The sequence below is a fragment of the Hippoglossus hippoglossus genome, chromosome 11, assembly GCF_009819705.1.
Source record: "Hippoglossus hippoglossus isolate fHipHip1 chromosome 11, fHipHip1.pri, whole genome shotgun sequence".
Lineage (NCBI taxonomy): Eukaryota > Metazoa > Chordata > Actinopteri > Pleuronectiformes > Pleuronectidae > Hippoglossus > Hippoglossus hippoglossus.
Window position 1 is genome coordinate 2,745,568 of NC_047161.1, and position 26,380 is coordinate 2,771,947.

At 46.8% G+C, this 26,380-nt stretch overlaps 2 protein-coding genes and 1 long non-coding RNA gene across 32 annotated transcripts in view; 2 read left to right on the forward strand and 1 right to left on the reverse strand.

Annotated features, from left to right (window-relative positions):
• The window catches only part of LOC117770959 (tapasin-like), a 1,175,540-nt gene that overhangs the window by 734,305 nt on the left and 414,855 nt on the right, over positions 1-26,380 (forward strand). The gene's annotated exons all lie outside the window — the stretch shown is intronic.
• macf1a (microtubule actin crosslinking factor 1a) overlaps positions 1-26,380 on the reverse strand; it is a 183,517-nt gene that overhangs the window by 88,138 nt on the left and 68,999 nt on the right. For 14 of the 30 annotated variants that reach the window (XM_034600763.1, XM_034600762.1, XM_034600766.1 and 11 more), the window contains exons 1-2: positions 5,948-7,150; positions 175-341 (exon numbers count right to left, since the gene is read on the reverse strand). In XM_034600763.1, the coding sequence (XP_034456654.1) occupies positions 175-341; positions 5,948-7,150 (1,370 nt within the window). Of the gene's footprint in view, positions 1-174; positions 342-5,947; positions 7,166-13,584; positions 13,678-13,799; positions 13,878-15,617; positions 15,726-16,370; positions 16,461-20,397; positions 20,460-22,802; positions 22,885-26,380 lie in introns of those variants that run through there. The other 16 variants (XM_034600785.1, XM_034600784.1, XM_034600788.1 and 13 more) reach the window with 4 other exon arrangements.
• LOC117771037 lies at positions 4,370-5,203 on the forward strand. The gene is made up of 3 exons (XR_004615497.1): positions 4,370-4,476; positions 4,555-4,921; positions 4,970-5,203. It is a non-coding gene; the product is annotated as an uncharacterized LOC117771037 (long non-coding RNA).

Below are 26,380 nucleotides of genomic sequence, written 5' to 3' on the forward strand. Positions count from 1 at the left end.
TGTGTCAGTATTTAAGGATTTTCCTGATCCGTGCTGTTTAAATCAGTTTTAAATGTGGCTTAGAAACAGCTGATTGATTTACTCAAACATTTGAATTGTTTCTGGGACAACAGCATCTACTGAGTAAATAAATTCAGACTCAGACAAGGCGAATGCACTCCCCCCCCCCCCCACCTGAATCTGTGCAGCAGAGCGTTGAACATGCGTCCGTCCCTCCAGGATGAGGTGAAGTTGACACAGCGGAGGCCGGGGTAGCCTTCTGTCGCCTGCTGGCTCCATAGTAACAGCTTCTCTTTGGCTGTGAGGTCGCCCGACTCGCCGCTCACATAGATCTCTGAAATCTGGAGGGTACAGGAGAGAGAGGACGGGAGAGGTTACCACCGAGAGTCATGTATTTTCCTGTTTGCGCTTTGATTGGCAGGATCAATCATGATGCATTCACATTAAAATAACATCCGTGTCAGTCCCCGTGACACACGTGATGATACAGCGTCAATGATTTGGCTGGAACATACGACTGCTTGGTTTCTGTGACTCGCAGCTCGTCCCCTCGTTCGTCTTTCTGATCGGCAGCTTGAGAACGAGTTCATTAATGAACCAGGGCTGCTTGTATCAAACTCTTTTTCTCCATTTCCTCATCACAGTCAGGTCTCACCCCCCCTCCCCCCTCCTCCTCCTCCTCCCTCCCCAGCCTGGATCTGTCACATCAGTTTTTCATGTACTTTCATCTGCTCTGCTTCAGATGGTGATCAGTCTGCACAGCGTCATCATCCTCTGCCTCTTTCACATTCAGTTCAGGACGTTTCCTCTTTGTTTGTTTTTCCACTGACAGTTTGCTGAACGGCAGAGATCAGGTCAAACGTAGAGGATCAGTCTCTGCACAGTCACACTCTTTATTTTGCTTATGATTTATGCTTTATTATCTTCTACAAACTGTATTAGACAAACTGAAAAAAGACTCTATAAGGAGACTTCTCTGGGGGGGGTTTCCACTTTCTATTTCTAATTTGTGAAAGAATCTCATCATGCATCATTAAGCAGCTGCAGAACTCACGAGACAAAAGCAACAGAAAAGCTTTTTGTTTGTCAAACACAGCGATTCCATGATATTTTCTTTACTCCCTAACGCGTCCGCCCTCAAAAACCCTAATCGGTCTCTAACACTGTACATGTTTACTCCGGGGTGAGTCTGAGGGGGAAACCACGCTTCCATGGAGACGGACAGCGTCTTTATTTATCTGTTCTTCCTCCTGAGCAACAAGACCCATTTGGCCCTTTTCCCTCCGAGTCTTTCTGTCCCTCAATTTGCTCTTTTGAGGTCCAACTGTCGTCCCTGACAAAAGAAGAGTGATGTATACGCAGTGACCGTCAGTGCTTGGCTGACGCTATTGTCATCAGTATTCTTCGGCCATCCCTCCTCTCCTGCACCGACTGTCCTGCACCGGACCGTCTTTCTGTCCGTCGCTCTCCCTGCTGCTAATGTGGAGCAGAATGAAAGTCCGGTGTCTGCCAAGGGACTGCAGCAACAGCCAAAAAGGACGAGGAGGGGGAGGGAGAGGAAAGAGAGTTGCAGGGCCGACGATGGAGGAGAAGGGGTGACGTGCAAGAGCAAACTGCAGCTTCACATACAGAACTATGTGAATCATTGTCAATTAAAATAAAACTTTACATGCCGACAGTAGCTCCAGGCTCAGACACACAACTACAACCTCTTTCTACACATCCATCGAGCTAACCTGCATGTGTGCAGTCCTGCCCGTGTCTCACCGAGTCACAGTGAGCAAACACAGATGCATGCAATGTTTAAATTTGAATGGGAATCTGCAAAATGTGAATTCTGCCGCGTGCTTCCCTGCAGAACTCCATCTCTCTGTATGCACCTACAAGCTCCTTTGCAGAGAAACACAGAGCTAGTAATCCTGCATCTGAATACTGATACAGCTCAGTGTGAGGGAGAGAGAGAGGATATACACTCCCACTGCAGCGGCAGCTCGTCCAACACTGACTTCATTCAACAACTGAGCTGCGGTGCTATATTTACTGTTATTACACAGCAAACTGCACCTGAAAATAAAAAGTGCACGAGAGAGAAGACATTTCAGCGACCTCTCATGACCGAGGCTAATTTTATGCGCCATCCCGGTAAAAGACCTTTAGTCAGCGTTTCCTCTTGGAGGTGATTCCAGGGCCCAACTCCTCCAGGTCTCTGCTTACAGCCCATGTCCCATATATAACCCAGTTTGCAGGGTATTTTTATGTATGTGTCCCAGGAGGACACCTCATGGGTTGACTCTGCTAAGCATGACTGTCAGGGGTGTCTTTGAAAACCCCCCACCCCTGCAGCACAAGGAAGAATTCAGCTAACTTCTTCTCTCCAAGTGCAAACTCATCCGTCTCGCAAACTAGGTTAAGCATTATGAGACCAAAGAATCGATGTAGTCTTTAGAGCAAGTCAACTTAACATCGGCAGCGCGGCTTAATTAGCCTGCTGGGTGTTCGGCTAGCAACCGAAACCAAACTGTTCAATTAACCAAAGCGACTCTTACTTAGCTCCAACTTGTAGATTTAAAACTAATGACAAGTCAGAGTAATCTACATCTAATTAACTCCACCCGGTGAAATAATTTCATTTAACTTGGCTCATTAGTGAACCGGCTCACAGGCTCACAGGAGAAGTGCGTCTTCCTCCACCAGAACAAAGATTCAGATTCTAGTTCACAACCTGTGAGGAGCAGCTCATTTAGCTTCGACACGAACAGAGACCAGAGCCAACACACACGTCAAACACACACGACCCAACAGTCAGTGGCTAAATCCCTTAGAAACATATATTTAACTTAAAACTACCCTGAAAACATAAAAAAACCACATAAACTGAGTCAGAACATTAACAAAATATTAAGACAATAACACCTAAAACAGCTGGATTTAACGAGAACAGTTAACAGTCCCATGAGCCTTTGCTTTTCTACTGTCCAATCAAAGCGACCGGCTCACCTATCAGTACAGTGTGTGTGTGTGCGTGTGTGTATGTGTATGTGTGTGTGTGTGTGTGTGTGTGTCAGACCGAGCCGTGCATGCTGCAGCAGATAAGCACAGAGGCTTGTGAGTGAGATTACAGCAGGTAGCAGTGATGCTCAGTTCAGCCATGATACAGTCACAGTGATCCACTAGCTGCCCCCCCCCCCCCGCCCCCCACCTCCAGCCCCCGGGACTCTGGAGCAGCCCCTCATTTTAAAAAACATGACCTCTTTGAAGTTTGTGTGGAGGAGGGAGAGCGAGGGAGGGAAGGAGGGAGAGCGAGGGAGGGATGGAGCAGACAACAATCAGGGGAGGACGGAGGATGGACAGGAAGAGAAGATAAAAAATGGTTTAATGGTTTTATTGGCACTGAAACAGAATGTGGCTCGGAAAATCTGGCTTATGGCGACAGGGATGGACGGGTGGGTGAGGGACGGATGGACGGATGACGGACAGACAGCCGAGACGGATACTGTACATGGGTAAATTTGAGTGGTGGGGTGCGAATCCCCCTGAGGCTCCACGAAGCAGCCGTCTCACTGATGAATGCGCATTTCAAATCCCTTTTTATGCAGAGCACCAACATAGAAAGAAGAGCTGCACTTGAAACCCCCCCCCCCCCCCCGACACAGGAGCACACACAAGACGGAAGTATTGATCATCGCTGTCCAGTAAAAACCCTACGATGTACAGTATGTGTGGTTGATTGTCATGACTCAGCAGAACGAGATGCACTAAACGCAGCCTGACATGATGCCCGACGCTGCTCAGCCACACACACACTGTCTCGATAACGTGGAGGAGACGTGAACAAACTGTGGCAGCCGGCGGAAAAAATGCACCAATCGTCCGTCACTGCAGCAGCAGCAGCCGTTTCATTCTCAAGGTGAAGGAGAGCAGCTGGAAGTTAGTGCAGGAACTCACTCCCTCGGATCACAGCCCCGACCGAGCCCAGAGGAGAAAGACTCACAGGAGAAGGTAAAGAGCAGAATGTGGTTGAGATCTTTCTGTCATGATGGATTTAGGGCCTTCTTCTTCTGAGTCCACTGTCAGTTGGTAGGTCTGTTATAATGATCAGCTTCTCTCCGGTCGATAGTTGTAGGTTAATATAAAAAGAAAATTAGAACAACCAAACAAGAAGTAGATGGGAGCCAAGAGAGCCCCGACCTCCACCTACTATCTCCTCATGTTATAGAAAGGGAAAAATAATCTGGGACCTGCCCGTTTGGCCACATCTGCTCCAAAATGTGACTATAAACTTCCAGCAAATGTCGTTGGATGTTAGTTGCAGAAGAAAACATAAACTACTTGGGAAGAGAAATCGTCAAAACAACAACAGACTTGTCACTAAAGATGTGAAGGCCACGAAGCACAGCTGTTTAAAGTTTTGCGAGTTTTAAAAACAGCAAAGTTCATCTAAAGCTAAACCCCAATATTCAAAGTCTGGGCTCTAAAGTTAAATGAAGAAAATAATTCATTATTTACCCAGATTAAAAAATAAATAAAACAATAAAAATGGTCCCTAATGACAAGGAGCTTGTGACCATACAGCAGAATAATATAAAACTATTTAACAAACTAAATGTAGAAAGACTTCGGTGTTGAATTACAGAGGATGATGGTAATAATGTTAAATGAACCGGTCTCTTCTGCTTATCTCTGAATAATGAAACCTCTTCCAGCCCAAACCAGCAGAGCCACACAGACACAGCTTGTTTGTTATTGAAGGGAAAGGAAATGACACGTTTCAGTTTGCACGGAGAGGAACCCCGTCATTTCAAGTAATGACCCTCCTCTCTCTCACGTTCTGTGTGTCTCTCAAGCAGATGTCCACAGTGAGGCTGCATATGTGGTGCGAAACAAAAACTAACAAGCAATAGAAGAAGTGAAGGAGGGGGAGGTGGAGGAGGTGGAGGAGGAGGAGGAGGAGGAGGAGGAGGAGGAGGAGGAGGATGCTGGGAAAAAAGGATATAGAGAGCGTCTGGGTTGCCTTGATTAGCCTCCAGGGACGGGGGGGGGGGGAGAGGCGGAAAGAATGGAGAGGAGCATAGTGCCTTTCATGAGATGATAACAACACACACACACACACACACAGACAGAGACAGACACACACACACACACACGCACATATATATATATATATATAACCCTTCATGACCACAAACAGTGCACAGATGAGAACAAAAGCACCAGCTACTGTTACACCCCCCACTGTAACAGGTTTAATGTCACTAACCATCAATTTGCAGCGAAACAATCCAAGTACATGAATAACTCCAAGTCCTCGGCTCCTGGGGACAAAGTCCTCAGTGTCTCTACTTCCAAAATGTGACCTGTGATCTTCAACCTTCACATATCTCTGTTCACCTTTCCTCAGGACAAGGGAGTAGAATGGACGTAAACAACTGAGCTGCAACTACCATTATTTTCAGTATCGATACATCAATTGTTTTTGGTTTAAGAATAAAAAAGACTAGATTTATATTGTTTCCTCTTGGCCCAGTGGCAAAAGAAACAAGTTCCAAACTTGCTTTCAAACGTGCACTGAACTCCGGATAATCTCCTGAAATTATCCGAAGGCGCTGTATGCGAGAACGCAAATCTCCGAGGAAGAAAACTCTGGATAATGTGAGAAAACCGCAGGAGATTCTCTGGAGGGTTCACAGTGAGCGAGTGGGATCGTTGATGTTGTTTCTAGACGGCGACGGACGTAAAAAAGACAAAGAGGTTTTTCTGTGGTTGTGATCGTGTCTGACCTCAGGATGTCACGAGGTGTACTTCATATACGAAAGACAAACTCCGGAGAATGTCTGGACCCACTTGTGCGGACATTCTCCGGAGCTCAGGTCTGAAAACGGCTCGGTACTAATTTCTGTGGACGGAGACACAGGTAAAGAATTTGACGGTTGGACGACAGGACACAAACCTGCGGCAGGAACTTTCCAGCTGCCAGTTGCTGCGCTGACAGAGGACTGTCCATCATCGAGTCCAGTCTCTCCGACGAGCTGCTGGTCAGCCCGCCCCAGTCTGTCTGACTGGGAGTGGTGCCCGCTGTTTCTGGAGAGGTCAGCGGGAAGTCGCTGGCGTAGCCCGACTCCAAAAGAGACGTCCTCTCTTGTGCTCGAGCTGGAGACTCCAACCTGAATCCCTCGACATTCATAGTCTCCTGAATCTGAAACTGGTTCCAGGACGATGGCGTCTCACCTGCACCCATTTGGATTCTACTCTTGTCCTCCTCCGACAGTAGGACTTTGAGAATATTTCCTGTGACCGGAGATGGGGCAGGGGGCTCTTTACGCACCTCCACCTCACTGTCGCTTTCACCCCTCCACACCGGAGAGCCATAGTCACTGGGGTACATTGTCCTCACCACGCAGAGTTTACCATCCACCTCTCGGATAGTTACCACCCCCTTATGCTCCCTATCTGACGGTGTCTGCACCGAACCCTCAGGTCCTCCCTTTACGCCTTCATCCCTCGTCTCCTCTCTCTCCGCCCTCCCCTTGTCTTTTTTCTCCTTCTTCTGTCGGAGTATCCAAGGTTTCTCCAGGACGCCTTGGACCTTCTCCCTGACACGAAAGACCCTCCCTCCACCGGGAGTGGTGCTGCCCAGGGCTGGGGCTGTGTTGACCGGGGTGGTGGTGGTGGTTTGGCTCGGGATGCTGGACACATCTATGATGGCGCTGACACTGTCTTCCTCCCCTGGAAGGCAGAAGACCCCTCTCCAGGCCGGGCTGGGCTTGGGAGAGACCTCCAGCATCCTGTTGCCCCACAGGCCTCCTACACTGGCACTCGTCGAGCCCAGGGAAAGAGTATTGCTGTGCAGATTTGTTTTGGAATGAGGGAACTGGGTGTCAGGCACTGATGTAAGAGTCCGAGCTCTGTTGCTAAAATCTGAATCTACGGTTTCTACAACTGGGTTTCTTTCCTCCTCCTCTTCGTCCTCTTCCTCTCTTTCATCAGCCTCATGACGTCTTTGTTGGTCGTAGTCTTCTTTCTCTCCCTCTCCTCTCTTGTTCTTCTTGCCCTTGTGCTTACGTCTGAAACGCAGGCGCTTCTTTGGTGAAAGTGGGGGGGCTCCGAGTTCCCCCTCCCGGGGAGGCCTGACGCAGCCCATGGAGCTGCCCATGTCTTCAAGGCTGACCCGGGAACAGTGTATAAAAAAATAAGCTACAGAAAAATACAGGCAGTTAATCCATCAGACAGAAAGACTGTTCATTTAGGTGGAGAGAGAATTCACATCCACTGACAGAGACTGAGGAGAAAATCCTTCAGGTGGACTGACAGGCGGCTGACAGCTGCCTCGTCAATCTGACGTCTGGGAGAAATGTGAAGTTAGGACGAGCGGGTTTTGATCCATTCTGTGTGTCACCATCTTAAATTCAACCTAACGAACAGAAAGACTTGTTTGACATGTATATACCAGTGAATGTCAATGTGCAGGCTGCTTTACTCGTCTCTATCCCAGAAGACTCGTGGTCGCAGTCAAGGACACAAGGACACAAGGACACAGTTGTGTCAGCAGAGACTCATGAGGCAGGAAAATAAATTCAGTTAGAAGTCAGGCGTCCGATTTATCACCAGGCTTTTGGCAGGTGAACCATTACCTGGTGTCAGGCCGGATGATGGGTTTGGGGGCGAGAGAGATATATTCAGTGCAGTCCGGTTCTATTCAGCCCATTAGTGAAGCTCCAGCTGCTTCACACATACACACGTGTGTGACATGAGAACAACCGAGTGTGTATTTACTGCAGATATCCTGGAGCCTCATGCATTGCTCCTATAATCCTTAGTGTGATTCCTTGAAATGAGATAAAAACAAACACCTTCCGTTTCCCGTTCAGATTCCCCCTTTATTTATTCCTTCCTCGAAAAAAAACAGCGAGGAAAGTGAAGTTGGTTTCACGTGCCGGTGAAATCCAGCAGCTCTATCTGAGCCCATGAATTAAAGATGCCTCCTCTCCTGCTGGGGAAATGTTATTGCAGTACAAGAGGAGAGAAGTGGAATCAGCAGTGTAAGTCACCACAACAGAGATCAGCAGGAACCCTATCCGTCACGCCGCTCGTAGTGGAAGGCGTATCGATGGCGTCGATATCGCTCGTAGTAACGGCGAGCTCAGTGTCTCATTCCGCAGAGACAGCACAGTGTCCAGATTGGCTGTGGGTGAGAGATAATGTGCCGTCAGTCAGTGCTGCCACAGACTTCAGGCGATCCTCTGACAGCTTGTTAAATACTCAATCAGAACCTCGGCTTCCAAAACGCGACGCTTCTCCTCGTCATCCTCCAACGATTTAAACTGTTCACTGAGCCGACGTTCAATATTTCGTCTTAAGGAGCAATCAATATCGCTGGCGTAAATTTCTCCCACTGTCGAGACTGGCAGGAGGGTTCGGAGGCTGGAGCTGCCACATACCTGTGGAATCAGGTCATTAGAAACCTGCAACATGTGGCTGGGTGCCTTATCAGGGTGCCGGTTTGAATCTGGAGACTCCACATTAAGCTCCCCAGACACCTCAGCATCACATGACTCTCCCCATGTCAGGCTCTCGGATATAGGTCGGACTGGAAATTGTGTTCCAGGACCGTCCCAGTCATTAACCTCCTGGCGTGTTGTACTGTCAGTCTCCCAGCGTCCCCCTCATCAGGTGGTGCAGTGCGTCGAGGCAACAGCCTGACACAATCCAGAGTTTGCAGGGGGTGAGGAGGGGGGGGGAGGTTTTTTTAGACCATGTCTTACGCCAAGGAAGAAAGGCTTCAGTTCTCTTCCTCTTCTCTGATGCCTCCTCGTCTCTTTAATAGCTCCTCAAGTCCACTAGATCCAATTAGGGAAGAGGCATCTGGGAGAGGATCTGGAGCTGGACTCTGAGGAAGGAGGAAGGACGAGACCGGTCCACGGTCGACTTAGCTGAGGACTTGTCAAGCTCCAGTTCTGGTCACAGCCCTCCTTCACGTACAGATGTGTATCTGGAGCAGAGCCAAAGGGATTCAGTGTCCAGTGAAGACCTGGAACTCCACGCAGCCGACGAGGTTAGCACAAGAGGGTCTGCACTCCATGTCCCCGCAAAGAAACACAAAGACAGGCAGGGAGCAAAGACAGGGCGTCTCCAGCTCCAAAGGAAACCACGGCTCTGTCAGACAGGCATGGCTGAATTGATCCGACTGATGCCGGATACAGAAACAGCAAGTGTGTGGCTGTCCAGCTGAGAGTGTGTGTGTGTGTGTGTGTGTGTTTGCGCCTGCGAGGCTGGGCGCTCCCCTGGTCAGCTGTGGCGAGCTCGTCTGCATACGTGTCCACGAGTGTGTCCTGTCCTGCCGTGCGTTCTGTGGCTGGCGGCCTGCTCGTCGGGGGGGAAGCCGGGAGCTCCAGTGACAACAGGCAGCCAGGATTCGTCTCTCTCCCTCGGCTGCCTTCGCTTCCCTGCTTTATCCCTCGCTCGCAGACGCCGGCGTAGAGAGAGAAGCTTTTATCTCCCGGCTGCTGCAGCTTCACACTCTCCTCTGCTCGATCTCTCACTCTCACAATCCACCCCTCCCTCCTTCCTTGGCTCTCCTCCTCCTCCTCCTATCCGCTTCCTCGTTACTCCTGCCTCTCTCTCGCTCTCTGTCTCTCTCTCTCTCTCTCTCTCTCTCTCTCGGCTGTTAGTGAGCAGCTTTCTATGCCACAAACACACACACACACACACATAACCACACTTGACCCAAAAGCTTCCCTGAATGACAGGCTGCAACAGGGGGGGGGCAGAAAAACAGCGAGAAGGAGAGAAATCACATCTAAGTCAGACTGTTGCGTCTCTGCGACTTCAGGGAATGACGGGTTCACACTTCAACCTGTTTATCTCCATCTCTTCCCTTCATTCTGCATCTGCCCATCAAGACACAGGTTATGAATAGATGTGGGGTGAAGAGGAAGGAGGAAGGAGGGAAGGAGGGAGGAGGGAGGAGGGAGGAGGAAGGAGGGAGATTTGAGGGAATTAAGAGAAAGTTGAAAAGGACAGGAATAGGAAGGGATGGATGGAGGCTGTGAGAGGAGAAAGAGGTTTTCGATCCCCGGTACACAGTTGTGACCTTTCAATATTACCGGTTGTGCCGTTTAGTGGAAATATAGAATTTGCCGGATTTCTGCGTCGTTGTGATGAGGAACCTGGATTTGACAGGAATTTAATCCACTGGATTAGCTCAGAATAGACTTTATCAATCTGATTTTGTTAATCTATAAATTGTTGGCGTCGTGCTGGAAAGATTATAAATGGTTGGATTAATTTTTGTCAAGCAGAAATATTTATTTTGGTTCTGGTAACAAGAATAAAGCCGTGTTATATTACTGTACATGTTTTAATGGGGTGTCATGTTTTGGAAAATTGCGAAGAAACTATTGGAAAAATAATTTACCCAACAGTTTCCAACCTAATTGATATTTCAATTAAAAATGAAAAATTCCAGAATTTTTAATCCCATATTGCTCAAAGTAAAAATCCCTGTAAACAAACATCTAAACAAACACGTCTCATATTTAATTCACCTCCTACACATTTAACATTCTATCTTTAATCCTCCATAGACTTCCAACCAACATCTCATCAGAGGAATAACACAACACGTGATCTACAACAACACAACATTACACTATACCAACTGAACACAGTGTCTAATGTAAAGCAATTATATTCCCAGGACAGATATTGACGGAGAAAAACCAACGGGCGGCCGTCGTCTCAAGTGGCGAAATCCGCAGTAATCCATCGTCTCTCATTAAACTGAAAGCTCCGAAAGCATAAGAGTAAACACACGTACACGCACACACACACACACACGCACACACACACACACACACACACACTAATCAAGTACTTCCATCCCTTCACTGTGGCTACGTGCCATCAGAGGTTGTTGTAATCAGACTTCAGACTAATCCCAGCGTCGTCTTTTCAGCGTTGAGATGCTGAACCTGAACGTTCTCACATCCCCAAGCTGATCTGGGACAGGAGACTGCTTCACTATGTGTTTGTGTTCAGTGCTTTGCAAGAACCTGAAAGCTGCAATGACGACAATATCTTAGAATCAGTTCCTAAAAGTCTCACGACCCCGTAACTAACAAAAAGAATATCAAGAAAAACAATGAACTTTACGACCTTCGACTTAATTTACCAAACAAGTGGTGATAGACGACTGATGAAGATGAACTCTTATTACTGCTCCTTTTCTTATTTCGCTTCTAAAGGTGTTGCCTCTGCATCATTGTTGTATTTAACCTCTTTAGTAAATACTGCACACGGCAGCTCTTTACAGTGAGTAATTGAGAAGAGTAACGCCACAACACACTAAGTACTTAAATACCTAAACGTCCTCGGCAGAGTGGTTAGCAGCGTTTTACTGTTTCAAATGGGTAATAGACTTTAAACTGAGGCCCGTGTTCCCTGATGGTGATGGATCTGTGTGATGTAAACCTCCATCAGTACCAATCAACAGCTCGAATAAACTGGCTCCACCTGCAGATTGAGCCTCGAGGCGTCGCATTGAAAACACGGAAATGATCACACGGGGAGTTCGCGGCGACGCTAGCTGCTCAGCCAATCACGGGCAGCGGGAGGAGGGTCCGTGGACGGGGACGCCTGGGAACTTCCAACATTATACTGAGCTAACGTGTGGCATCTAGTGGTGGGAGGGAGTAAGTGCAATCAGGCTTATGTTTCAGATGATGGCAAATTATGACGGATCAGCTGCTACTACAGCTGATAAAATCACAGCTGCTCATGGGAATTCACATTATGCAGGTTTGATTCTCTGTTATGATAAAAACTCAGAAGTATTTTACTGAGAGCAGAAACCTTCACATTTTAAAAGCCAACATCGGAATTAAAGCTTTTATCACCGTCTTTCAGAACAAAAAGGAAAAATAATCTGATGTCGCAAAGCAGCTCTGAGGAAAACACTGTCAGGATGTGGCATGGAGAAGATGTGAAAACACAAAATGGCTGAAGGAGGCTGTCAGACGGATTCATCACCTCATCTGCAACTCGAGCTGCAGGTGAAATAATAAACTAACGGGACTCAAAATTAAAACTGACATCTCAGTGGGACAGTTCCTATTATTAGACCATGCGCTGAGTCGCTCAGAGCACGTGCACGCACTTGTTTTCATGATACTGTATCACCGGGATCGTCAGACCCGAGATGAGTAATGAGGACATCACACAGTAGATTGTCCTAATGCTCCGGACCCTGTCGCCTGGTAACACTAAATATTTGGAGATCTCTTTCTACAAATACAAGCTCATATGCTGAGTGTTAAATAGGTCATGATTATTAATTGTTCCATAATGATCACATAACGCTGGCATGCTGCAGTATTACAGAGCTCAGTGCGAGTTTCTCACTGCAGCTCTAATGTGAAACTCTCATCATCTCTTGCACCCGGTGAACTCGGCCTGTTTGCTGCTCTGCGGCCCGACTCCCTCTCTCTCCCGCCGCACACATTCTTTCATCACATCTTTCCTCCAGACCTCCTGCAGCCGCCTTTTTAGCCTCTGTTCTCTCCATTTTCCGAGGTTTAGTCCTCTCGTCCTCCTCCTGCATCCCCCTCTGTCTCCGTTACACCGTGTTCTGCTGAGTCATGCCCACTGAAACAGTTGTGTCATGCACTCGTGTTTCCATAGCGACCGGCTGGCAGTTTCACCTTGCAGGGTCACGTCCCAGCACAGCCTAGTGGTCAACCGCAGCAACTACAAGCAGTTCACGACCTTTTCGAAAAAGCTGCATGTGGCAGAAAATGAGAAATGAAAACAAGCTTCTGTTGTCTGATGAAGGCGTCGCTGCACTGGGACCCAGTGAGACCCAGTGGGACCCAGTGGGAACAGGAGTCCTGCTGTAACGATTTAACAGAGGACGACCCTGACTGCAGGCGACAGTGATGCAGGAACATTTGACAGAAATTATTCCACATCAGGAATCAGCGAGAGAACAACAGCTGAGGCGAGCGACTGTCTAGACATCACACGCTGCCCTGTGGACAACATGTAGCTCCACTGTCTAACTCAACAAGGCAGGACGTCGCTTTTTTTTACTTCTTTTGTCTCTTACTGTGAAACACATTGTTATTATATTCACTTCTGTGCAGCTGATGTACACGAGTCCAAGAGTCACCATCTTCTAGCTCCGTTTAGTTGCAGGTAAGAAAGAGTCGTACTCACACGTCAGTTCAACACCTTGTTGTATACATTTCTGTGCTTCCTCACTAAAGAAACACGTCGAACACCCAGAGCACATCTTGCTCAGAGATTACCCAGAAGAACAAGGAGGCACGTGCACGCACACACGCGCACGGACGAAGATGCCAAGTAACAAGAGATTCCAGATCCAGATTAAATCACAGCAGTAATGATGTGGATCATAACTCAGATATTATCTAATCAATTGAAGACATTTTTTAACATTGAGGGGTTGATCTTGCAATCATTAGTTGCGCATCAAGTTCCCCCCCCCCCGCCCCATGCAGAATTCAAGGGTCATGGACACACTGGTTAAATTAAATCCAGACGCAGCAGGAGCAAGTGAGGGGCACAGACCTGGAAGTGAAGGATGATGGTCCAGATGAGACCCAGCGTCAGTTTGGGGTTCCCATCTGTGATGTCATCGTTCCTGATGTTCACAAGTTTGACCTGAAAATGAAAAGATATGGAAATAAATCGGTTGATTCCCTTAAAACAGACACAGAGTGTGTGTGTGTGTGTGTGTGTGTGTGTGTGTGTGTGTGTGTGTGTGTGTGTGCGTGTGCGTGTACCTGTCTCTGTTTGAGGAAGTCCAGAGCTATTTGGACATTCTGTAGTCGATGAAATCTCATTCTCCCCTTTTCTCTGGGCTGGAGCAGAAAAGACAGAGAGAAACAAATCATGAGAAAAAGTCAAAGAAGAAGATTTAAATCCACTAATTTATTTTTTTAGTGACACAAACACAGACGGCAGCAGCAGCAGCAGTGTGAGCAGATAAAGCTGAAATAGATCCAGCAGTGCAAGTGCAGTCATGAAATGGTCCCCTGGACAGAGAGGGGGCGCTGTCTTCAACAGAAGCCGTTAAAGACATGCCAAAACTCAGGGTCAAACCAGAGTCACACCACATGCTGGTTTAGCACCAAGAATGCAAACTTCACATCAGATGTTTCTCTTCTTTTTTTCACAAGCATCCTGTGTCTCGGTTGTAAAACTCATCCCCATGTTTGCACCCATCGTTCACACTAGTACAGTTTTCAAGCTTCTCAACTGGAGGCTACTGGAAACGCTGCAGGACCAGTTTTAGTTTGACAAGTCTGAGGTTTCGTTTCTGGACGGACAGAAGAAGACTTTAAATAAAGATGAAGCAGACGCCCACATTCACTTCCTGACTGGGTCTCATCAGTCATGACTTTAGAGAGGTCTGCTTCCTGTTTACACAGATATGATACATGATAAGATAAGGTATGGAGCTAAAACACTCGTCCAGATAGAAATTGTTGTTGATTTACTTTGCCCTTTTTAAATTGACAGGTCGGTTTAATGTGAACATGGCCTAAGAAAGAGAGGAAATAGTAAACACACACACACACACACACACACACACACACACACACACACACACACACACACACACACACACACACACACACACACACACACACACACACACACACACACACACACACACACGTTGCATAGAGTACATGAGTAAAGTGCAAAAAGCAAATGTGGGTTCACGGTGTGCTGGTAAAGAGAAGGTTCACTCAGGGTTAGTCATCACATCAGCAAGACCGAAAAGAGGAGAGGAGAAGAGAGGAGAGGAGAGGGAGGAGAGGAGAGGAGAAGAGAGGAGAGGAGAGGAGAGGGAGGAGAGGAGAGGAGAGGAGAGGAGAGCAGAGGAGAGGAGAGGAAGAAGAGGAGAGGAAGAAGAGGAGAGGAGAGAAAGAAGAGGAAGAGGAGAGAAAGAAGAGGAGAGAGAGGACAGAATGTGTGTTGTCCTATAATTTACTCATATCTCCATGATTGCAACTGTTTTTATTTGATTGTATTTCCCTCATTTCTCTGTAAAAAAAAAACCTTCAGTTAAAAAACATGAATCCCTCATTTTACTTTTCACCATCGTTGTTTCTTCTTCGTGGTATTTAGTGTTTAACAGATGTGTGTGAATTTACAGCCCTGAGTTAAAGACAATTATTATTACAACTGTAATTCTCACAAATTCAGATCAGTCAGCTAAAAATAAATGATCAAACACAGGCTCCACTTTATTTTATCACTGTTGAGTGAAAACATTCCTTGTAAATGCAAACTTTTCAGATTCTAAATAAATGTTTTTGTTTATATATCAACTCAATAGAAGGTTATTCAATGAATTAAAGAAAAACATGAAAACCATTGAAACTCGAGTTACGATGCTGTCACTCAACAGAACTGATGGTCTGAATATACAGGACAGTAACTGAACGTGTGAATGTGCAGTTTGGTCAGAAGTCAGTGTCACAGCACTCGCATGCAGCCTCACAGCTCCACCTGTGGGCCGGAGGGTAAAGCTGAGGGGTCAGAGGTGAGCGGTGAAGGGGGGGGGGGATGGGTTCGATTCGCAAACATACTCCCTGAGCTCCTTCCTCCTCCTCCTCCTCCTCCTCCCCTCTGAGCAAGATGAGAGGGGGGGCCCGCGAGGCGTATGCCTTTTTCAAAGCGGGGCCGCTTTTCTGTTGCTACGGTAACAGAAGGGAGTAAAAAAAATGGGAGATAGAAAGAGAGGAAGAGGAAAAGGTAGCGTGAGAACTGGTGGATAAAGACGACAGGTTGAAGAGGTAGTAGTGGTATAATACTAGTTCTACAAAAGTCTTATCTTGTGTGAGCAATTATAAAAACACCGGGAGCTAAATGGACGTTGTAGTGAAACTGTTTAGTGGACAACTGTAAATCAAGTGAAGAGGACGAGCTCACGAGGGACACCTCGACCCCGACTCCTCATCTGTGTGTGTTCCACCGTCTGTTCCTGTCAGTTAACCCGTCTACAGCTGAACCAGCCTGCGTCACGTCGCTGTCTGTCTGTCAGTCCGTGTTAAGACTAAGACTCTGACGTCATCCTGCTGAGTAAAGTCAGTCCACCGGGGATCACACGTCTGCTTCACTGCACTCTGGCGTTAAACAGAAACCCCCCCCCCCCTGCCCCCCCCGCCCCGAACGTCTGAAACACTCAAACTGGGAAACACCACGATGAAGGTGCACTGAAGCTGGGATGACGGGGAGTGTGTAATGGAGCAGGAGGACGTGATGGATAACAGTGAGATTATAACTGTAAAAAAAATAATCTGTACAGGTGAGTGTGTGTCTAAAAGAAGTTAAATTCCTACCAGGGTGACTCCAGACAGGACCTCCAGCAAGGAAATAAGGTTGTGTCCATCCCTCAGGTCCTCGTACAAGTCTGTGATGTGCTTCCTCACCTGAGAAAGGAGGAAGGAAGGAAGGAAGCAAGGAGGGAGGAAGAGGAGGGGAGAAAGGACGAGGAGGGGGGGTGGAGAGAGAGAGAGACGGACAGAAAGTTAATTCCACACTCCAATCATCCCTCTGTGGACTCAACCCTGTTGACATCTGCCAGCACCATGACCCCGCGGCTGACAGGGCTGGTGACAGCGGTTGCCAGGGCAACAGAGACGGAGCAGCGGCTGTGGCTTCTCGACTCCGTTGCCAAGACGATGAGTCGGGGTGGCGGCGGCGGCGAGTCACTGCTGACACGGTGACTCAGCAGCCCGACGTCCCCTCGTCGGCGTGATGGATTGCCGTTGTTTGAAAGTGGGACACGGACACAGAGACGGGTCAGACGGTCTCATTTGATTATTTCATCCACTAGTTTTGAGTTTTTATGATAATTTGAAAGGATTTAGAGGATTTTAGATGTGTGGTAAATATAAATATAATCAAAAATATATCCCTTGAATATAAGATTGACTGAAACTTTGAACCTGACAGATTTATCAATAAAAAAATCAGGCGACATGAGCATTTTATATTTGCTGTTATGAAAACGTTTGAAAAAAAGTTTTATAAATTTGGTGGTATTTTGTGTTTTCTTGATATTTATAGTTATTCATAATAAAGTAACAAAATCAATTATTTTTTGTTATTAAATTATTTCTTTGTCATGAGGTTTTTGATAACGACACATTAGGAATAAATGTGAAAATCTAAAATATATCGACATCTGCCCACAACGACCTATTGTTATTATTTTGTAACATTATTTTCTAAGACAAACTTTATTCCTCACATTGTACCTTTAGAAAAAAGTGAATTAAAAGTATTTTAAAACAAACATGAGGGTTAAGAATGACTGAAAAAGATTTTTTCCACTTTCCAGTTCTGGAGTTCTGCAGCACCTCGTGCATCATAAAACAGAAAGGCACAAAAATATCAGGCAAGAGCAACAGAGAAAGCTTTTCTGTTCGTAAAGTGACTCGATGGTATTTGTCTCCGTCAGAGAGCAGCGGTGGACGGACAGAGAGGGGCGGGGCCTGAGGGGAAAAGCTCGGACAAAGTGCTTGTTTTAATAATTCAAACCCAGCTGAGGTAACCGAGGTCACGTGACCCCCTGCAGGACAGTGACGGTGCTGCTTCCCTCAGCACCTTCACCTGCACAGCTCTGCTGCAGGCCTGGCCTCGGGTCAAGAAGCTGCACTCCCACAAATCACCAGAGGAGGGCAAGACAGTCACGAGAGTGGACAGAGGAGTTTCACCTTCCAACTGGATTTAGAGAAACACGATTTGAAATGACATTTCTTCAGAAGATGCTCCAGAATTCACTGTGTCCCTGTTAAAGAGCAGCAGGAGACGTCTCTCGAGGTTCAAGCAAAGACCTAAAAACTATCTTTAGACTGCGGCCACAGAACTAACAATATCCCTCCACTTGTCCTCAACGACACCTTTTCTAACTTTCACAGTCTATTTCCCTCTCGCCCGCTCGTGTGTGTCACGCCCTCCCTCCTCTGTCGCTGCCTCCGTTCCTCGATACGAGGTCGACATCAGCCGTTTTTAAAAAGGGAGCCGACGAAACACATGCTAATTAGACGACGGGAACTAATGTGTGCGACCAACACTGACTGAGAATGAGGCTCCGCTGGCGTCGGACTGTGTCTCAGCTGGTGTGAGTTTCTCTGTGAACCGGAGTGGACTCGACCAGAAACTGTCCCATGATACTGATTTTCAGTCATTTCCAGTATTTCATTAGGAGACAGTGGTTGTTGATGACTAAGAGACGACAGCGATGGATTTCCTGTAATAACTGGTCCTCCACACAGTGCTTAGAAACGATTCAACAGGTGTGTATGTTACATGTAAAATGACCGATTTCGGAAAGTGAAGCCAATACACAAGTGCCTGAGAAGTGATTTCCTCCTCCCGGCTTCTCAGACTTCTTCATCTCCAGGATTCACTCTGTGTCAATAAGCTCTCAGGATGTGTCAGTGCACGTCAGCAGGTCGCCGTGAGGCCACAGTGTTTATACTGGCCCCGTGTTTGCACTGTTAACACCCTGCACACCTGAGCAGCTCGAGAAGATACCAGACGTCCCACAGAGCAAACACTGATGTCACCCGATAGGAGGCTCAGTTCAAAGAGTCTCACTTTGTCTCGTTCCTGTCTCTTTGTCTTTGAATCTTCCTTTTTCGTAACATGAGATTCTTTTTCTTTTTGATGTTTTCCTTCCTGGTTTCTACCTCAGCTCCGCTTCTTTGTGTTTGCCTCTGAATTCCAGCTGATGGGGTCAGAGGTCAAACGATCTGCTGCTGCTCGCTCTCTTTCCTCTGATCCTCTTGTTTCTCCACGACACTGAAGTTTGGAACTCTCTTTAATAAATGCAACTCTGCCAGAGTGTCTGGGAAAGTTAATGTGAACAAAAAGGTGACAAATGTCTTTCACGACTCCCAAAATCCAATTTCAACATGTTAATATTTTTGGTTTGGTCCGATCAAAAGAACCAGAACCTAAATATGTCCATTAACAAAGATGACGAAGGAAATATTTACATCTCACAACATTGGAAAATAGATGTTCTGTACATTTTTGTCTCAAAGAAATAACTCAAACCATTAACTACAAGTGATATTCTGTTAATTGACTCACTTAAATGTTCAAGCCCAGCAGTTGTGTGTCTTCACCTGTGACCCACATTTAGAGCTGGTCACAGGCAGCTGATAGAGTTTCATCCACAGGCTGTGACGACAGTTGCTCCAGAGTTATGGGCTCAGTTACGTCACGTGACGGACATACCCCACATTCTCCGCACAGCCGGAGCAGGTGTGGCAGCAGGTATATATACTATACATTATGGGATACGCTAAAGATGGTACGTGCGTATGACTGTATGCACACAGGCAGCTGTCTTTGAAAACATCTACGGTTACAGCCTGAGACAACTCGAGGTGCACAGCCCCTTAAACTCCGCACCACATACCTCACATTCCCCTGGACACGGATTTAAAACTATTCTAGAGACATATAAACTTAATTTGCATTAACTCAGCTACAGATTTGTGGTTCTATCTTTCACGCAGCAGCAGAAACCACGTGTAAATCTGCTAGATCTGTATTTTTATATTGCACCAAATTTCACACACTCACAGTTATCAGTGAGTCAGCTTTTTAACTGATGTTCACATATTGTGCGTGATGGGCTGTGCACGGTGCAGGGCAGACACACAGATGCTCTTCAGCTCTTGAGGTCTTTATGCAGCTGCTCGTTCAGACTCAATCTCCTCAGACGTTTCTTTATCGACGCGGCAATCGAGATCCTGGCTCGACAATCTATTATTTAACATCTGCATTCCAGTGGACAATTTTTAAAATTCAATATCGCCGTTAAATATTTACTCCAGACACACATTCGGTTTTATTCACCACTGAACAGGATGGACGTGTGAGCGCTGCCAGACGGGGGAGAGAGATTAAACATCCTGGAACTTCGAAGGCGTAACTCACAGTGAAGAAGGAAACAGAAGGAACGATCTGGACAGATGCTTGAAACCGAGCAGCAGGAAGTTTAATAAACAGTCCTTTAAATATGAGTTTGTTTATTTCGCTCACTTGGTTTTCTTACTGTTTTACAGCAGCAGGGAGTTAATTAATGATAAAACAAGAAGGTCTTACTACGCTCCCACTAAATTTAAGATTTAAGACACAGCTCCTTTATGAGCTGAGACCTTTGAGGGTCACCGGCTTTACAATAAATCTGTCAAGGATCACCAGGTCAGAAGTTCCAAGTCCTCTGGTTCAGGAGGCCGGGGATTATGGGTAATATCCACCGTTCAGCGAGTGGGACTAAGCACACGGAGCCGAGGTCAAGGTCAAAATCTGCATTTCACACACACACACAGAACAGACACGAACCTTGATGAGGTGCTTGTTGATCCATTTTGTGAAGGTTTTCTTCTGCACCCTGTCCCGCTCGTCTGGGGGAAAAACAGAAGAGGAGAGAAAAGGGGAAGGGAGGTTAATTACATCATCTGAAATCCACACTGTTATTACACGTGTCTTATCTCTCAGAGTGGAGATTAAGGAGTTTATGACCTGATGGAAACACAAAGGCAGGTTGATAAGAAACTTCTGTATCTACAGACGAGACCTCTGGTGACCTCACACACCTCCAGTCCGTCACAGCTGAGTTGAGTCTGTGTTTTACTTGGACGGCCTTTAACTCCTTCTCTCTCGTTACCCTACATGTTTGTGATTGTGTGTTTCCGCTCTCAGACCAGTTCTCATTTGTCTTTGTAAAAGTTTCGGTGTGAGTCCGGAGCCGAGGTGTGATTTTGCAGATCAGTCCTCCACAGGCCAGAGGAGTGAGGCAGCCAGGCCAGGAATAGAGCCTGATGCTGGGCCACAACTGTGTTATCTACCCCCCCCCCGGACCACAACCACCACCTCCTTCTCCTCCTCCTCCTCCTCCTCCTCCTCCTCCTCACTGACGGAGCCTCTCTTCCTCTCTCTGCTCATATCAGTCTGTCTGAGAGAAAACACAGACCCCCTCTCTCTTTCCATTCCCGCCATTCTGTTGAATATCTGACTTCCTGGTGGATGGAGAGGGAAACGTCCTCTCACACCAGAGGTTCTACAGGTTTAATTTAAGACGTTTAAGACCATAATTAATGAAATGTAGGATCTAAATGCCAAGTACGACAGAAATGAGGGAATTCTGAATATTAATGACACTTCCCCAAAAGTAAAAATAAGGTAAAGTAGCAAGAAATCTATAAATTAATCTAGCCAGTTACTTTTCCATTAATTGGTTCATTAATGTGATATTTGCATTTTTTCTCTTATCATTTAATTGATGATTAAACTGTCGTCTGACTGTTTATTAAATCAACTAATCATTTCAGCTCAATTCAGCAAACATACCTTTTTTAAATTGAAAACATTTTCAGCAACGGTTTAAAAATACATATGAACAATTTCTCACGACCAAATGAATAAACGGCCAAAACTCTTCATGACTCTGGTCCCATTTTACTAATTTTAGAAAAGGTCATTATTCTGCCGCCATAAATTACATAACATTCCCTGAAGTTATTTAATACACATATTAAATATTATATAATTAAAGTATATTATTAGATTTTGTCTGTTAATGTTAAGTGACGAGTTTTGTCATATCAACACCAGACAGGATTTTCCCTCCAGATTCAGCCAATCAGAAGCCGGCGTGCAGCAGGTACATCCCCCCCGCCTGTTGTTTATCAGCTGCCATGGTGACGCAATGAGGGAGCGAAGCCGAGTGTATCAACGGTATCACTTCCTCCTTCAGACTCTGTTATCTCTCTTTTACTTTCTCTCACACACACACACACACACACACACACAGAAGCTGACACACACACACACACACTCTGACAGATTTCCACACAACACCTGCAACTGTCGAGCTCCGAAAGTTGAGAGGATTTCCACAGAGGAAATTCGATTTAGGATTTAGTGGGTGAAAAATCTGGACTGGATAAAACTCCAGGTCAATCTCAGCACTGCATAACACACACACGCACACGCACAGGCACACACACACACTAAGGGGTGACACACTAAGGGGTTTACACAGAGGACAAGCCCCCTGGCAGAGAACAGATATTTCAACATGCTCTTGCTAAATATTTTCACCGCTGCAACACGCCTTGCTTCCCAAACCGGCCCGGGTAGCTGAGCTAGTTAACCCAGAGGAAATACTCAGGCTTGGACTTGTTATTAGGTCGCACACACCCACACACACACCCACAGACACACACACCCACAGACACACACACCCACAGACACACACACCCACAGACACACACACCCACAGACACACACACCCACACACACCTGTATCGGTCAGACTGTTAATGATTTACCTGTGAGGACTTGTTGTCGTGTTTATCTAAATGTAGCAATTAGAGTTACAAATCTAAAATGGGAAAAACTGGGGACATGACAGGAGGAATGTGTGAGTGACAGCTGCAGAGAGTGACAGCTTCATTCATTCATCTACAGAGGAGGCCATTGTTAAGACGTGCACACCCCACCCCCCACACACACACACACTTGGACCGATGTCTCTCAGTCTCTTTGCCCCGACACCCACAATGATTAATGGAGACCACATTTAGAATAACTGTTGTCACCAGTATGTGCACCAATAGGAACTGTTCAAACACACAGTGGAGCACGTGTTGACATGAGGCGCTCCACACACCGGCAGCATGTACACAACAAGCGTGAACACTACTGTACACACACACACAGACACACATTGTTCAGACACTGACCTGCACAGCACATGAGCGAGTACAGGTGAGCATTGAGATGACATTCACTCCTGTAGTCAGGCCACATAGTCCACCCCTGTGTCCTCCTCCTGGGATCACACCTTCTTTTGATAATGGCTCATAATCCAACACCCTGGTTATTATAGTAGAGGAGAGACGTCCCCTGCTGTCTCCACGTATCCAGGACGTGAGCCACCAGGAGGACGCTGGCCAGTACTACCAGTTAGAGGGGTCTCTTCTCTCTCTGCTGGTTCCCTCTCTCCTCGATCGCTGCCATGTCGGCCTCTCTCCACCGGCCTCCTCTCTCTCTCTCTCTCTCTCAGCAGCAGCAGCTCTCACACGTGTGTGTGTCAAAGTCAGAGGAAGCTCCTCCCTCCTCGTTCCAAGAAGGACGGCCTCCCTCCCTCCCTCCCTCGCTGCTTCCTCCCTCCTCGCCTCACTTCTTCAAACTCACCAGTCAGTGGTGCACTCGCTCTGTCCCTCCCTCCCTCTCTCTCTGTGTCACTTGCTGGCTCGCCCTCGGTTTCCAGGCCCCAGCCGACGCTCTGTGCTGACGGCGGCTCTGCAGAGCTGCTGCACTGTTTATCTGCTTTCTGTCTGCAGTGGTTCGCTCTCGCTCTGCGTAGGTAAGCAGCTCTCCTTGCTGACATTGACCCCAGCTCTGTTTTTGGTTCACTGCCCCCGGAGGGACCGTGCGTTGATGACGAGTAAATCCACGGTTTGAGGCAGTTTTTTCCTTTTTCTTGTCACAGAGCGGAAAAGGAGGAAGTGCTGATGTGCAGGAGGAACTGAGGCGCGTTGAGATATTCTCTGTAAGATATAAAGATCGAGGCCATGTCCGTTTGTTTATGATTATGTAATCCACTTCTTCTTTAGACGACTCTAAGAAAAGCTTGTTCTGCAGCGCTATGCAAACACGCACACACTTCTACTAGAGCTGGTATCTCGGTTTCATATCCTTTTACTCACATTTATTTTCCCGAAGAGGTGAACGCACACTTCCAAGGTTTCTTATGCACAAAAGAAAAAAGCAGGTGCTCCCAGCGATATTAGATCTGCTGCTTTCTAAAGAAAACAGAGGACGAGACCGAAGCTGAGGCTGAGAATCGACGGCTGGACTTTTCTTAAATCATCATCACAAGAGTCGTTCATGTCATGAGAGCGGATGTGTCTCTGTGTGTGATGAGGAGGAGAGAGGACGGACAACAGGCTTGTAGCAGATTTCCATTCTTCTCTCCAAATAGCTCCATGACCACGCCAACGCAGCTCTGAATAATTTCTGCACTGTCGTCTCTTTAAAATAAACAGTCAATATTTAGCGGTGTGGCCACAATGAGTCGGCACAAACTAAAAGCTGTGGCCACGGAGTCAAAGAGTAAGTCCTGGAGAGGTCATGTGACCAGGCACACACACACACACACCTGACCAGGTAAGAGACAGTGACTCACACGATGCAGCCACAACAAACCGAGGCAGAGCAACACAAGCTCCTCCTCTTCCTCCGTCCACAGGCAGCGTCACTCCTTCCTCTCCATCCCTCCTCCTTCTCTGTCCTCCTCTTCTCTGCTCCCTCCTGCCTTCAGATTCTTCCTCTCCTCTCCTCTTCCACGGTCTCCTTTCTTTCCATTTCAAAGAGACCGTCAACACTAAAAATACCAGACGGAGCTTACTCCTCTAATACCAGACATACGTGCTTATCCCTCGCTCCCTCGCTCCCTCCTTCCCTCGCTCCCTCGCTCCCTCCTTCCCTCCCGTTATCACTTCTAATCTCTCTCGCTCTCCCTTTCTTCGGCCCCGTCTTCCGGTCTTCTGGTTTCCTCCTCGTGTGATTCAATTAAAATCCAGGATGTGGGAGGGATGTTTCTCTGTCTTTCTTTTCCTCTGCTGGTCCATCATCATCTTTCCTCTTTTCCTTTCACTTTGAGTTTCTCTTTCAGTCAGAGAGACTCCCGGGGTTTATGCCCCCCCCCCTCTCTGGTGACACTCGGAGGACGGCACCAGCCTTCATTCGTCTTTCGTTTTCATTTCATTCTCTCGTTTTTCCCTCACTGCTACAAACACTGAAAACTAAACGTTTGTAAAGGAGACAACATTTTAATTTGTTCCATAAATCCCTCTTTTAAATCTCACATATCCAGACTTTCTCTTTCCCCAGCTCGTAGCCAACACGTCCCAGTTACTCGCTCAACATCTGGTTGCAACCCCCGTCATCGGATTAAGACCAGATTCAACCTGCCCACCTGCAGGACAGTGACACACCTGAAGGCTTAAATGCAGCAGACAACTGCACCAATAACTGGAATGGGACTCAGCAGAGTGCGAACTTCAGCCAGGACCCAGCGGTTCCCTGAAATTCAAACATGCTGCACCACATCTCACAGCCTCAGATACATCACCCCCTGAATATAGAAGGTTTTCCATCAAGATCCAAGAATTTATCACCGAGAAAAACGGTGAAAATGTCCAAAAAAGTGTCACAATGTTCAAGTCGGTGAAAAGATATTGAATGAGCTCTTCCTCTCCTGATACAACTTCCTTCCACCAACTGTCATGATAATCTGTTCAGATGCTTTTGTGTAATCTTGCTCTCAAACAGACTCATAATCCAAAAGTGTTAAACGTTTAATTTAAAGTTTAGTAGTTATAACTGTTCAAGTGAAAAATGTGTAGATTTTTTTACCACATTCATTGCATAAAGCTACACACCCCGTCAAGCTTGGTCTACCAGCGTGTTTCCTGTGACAAGAAAAAATAAGACCACAGTGTCACTCACTCTCACACACACACACACACACACACACACACACTTACTCTCACACACTCACACTGCGGCTGTGTTAAACATCACCTGCTCGTCTGCAACTAAGAGACGAGATCAAACAAGCCAGTAAACACGAAAGTTTGACACGTTAGTGAAATCCGGTCTCAGAATCAGTCACATGGACACGTCTCTAAAACCATTCACTCATTATGAGAGACACACCTACAGTATTTAAATCAACCAGAGGACATGAGGTTACATGTTAAATTAATGGAAACACCCCAAAAAATTTAAATATGAGCTACAGCAAGCATCCTGGAGTAAAGTTTAATGGGCACAGCACCCTCATGTGACCAGTGGACAACATGTACAGTATTAATTAGAGCAGTAGTGTTTATATTAATATATATTAATATATTCCCTCCACAGTATTTGTCTTCTCTTTCATTTCTGCTCCCATTCAACTCGTTTACGTTCCTCTAACACTTTATCAACACGACTCCATCACTGGCCACTTCCCTCTGTTAACATCTGCTGCCCTCTCTCTCTGTCGATCGGCCTCATTGATCTGCACTGTTACGTCACGGCAGTTATTTCTCCCCTGGCGAGTCCGATGCCCGGTCGCTGCACTCAGATCAGATTAAAACACACGTGTCAGGGACCAGATGCCTCCTCCACCTGTGATGACTCATCATGGAACTGGGCTCCGCTCTTTCCAGTGAGAGACGGAGCTGAACCAACACAAGCTCCGCGGATCACCAACAGCTACTGGGCACAAGTTTAAAAGGTCGGAATAGACACCAGGTCAAAGTAGTTT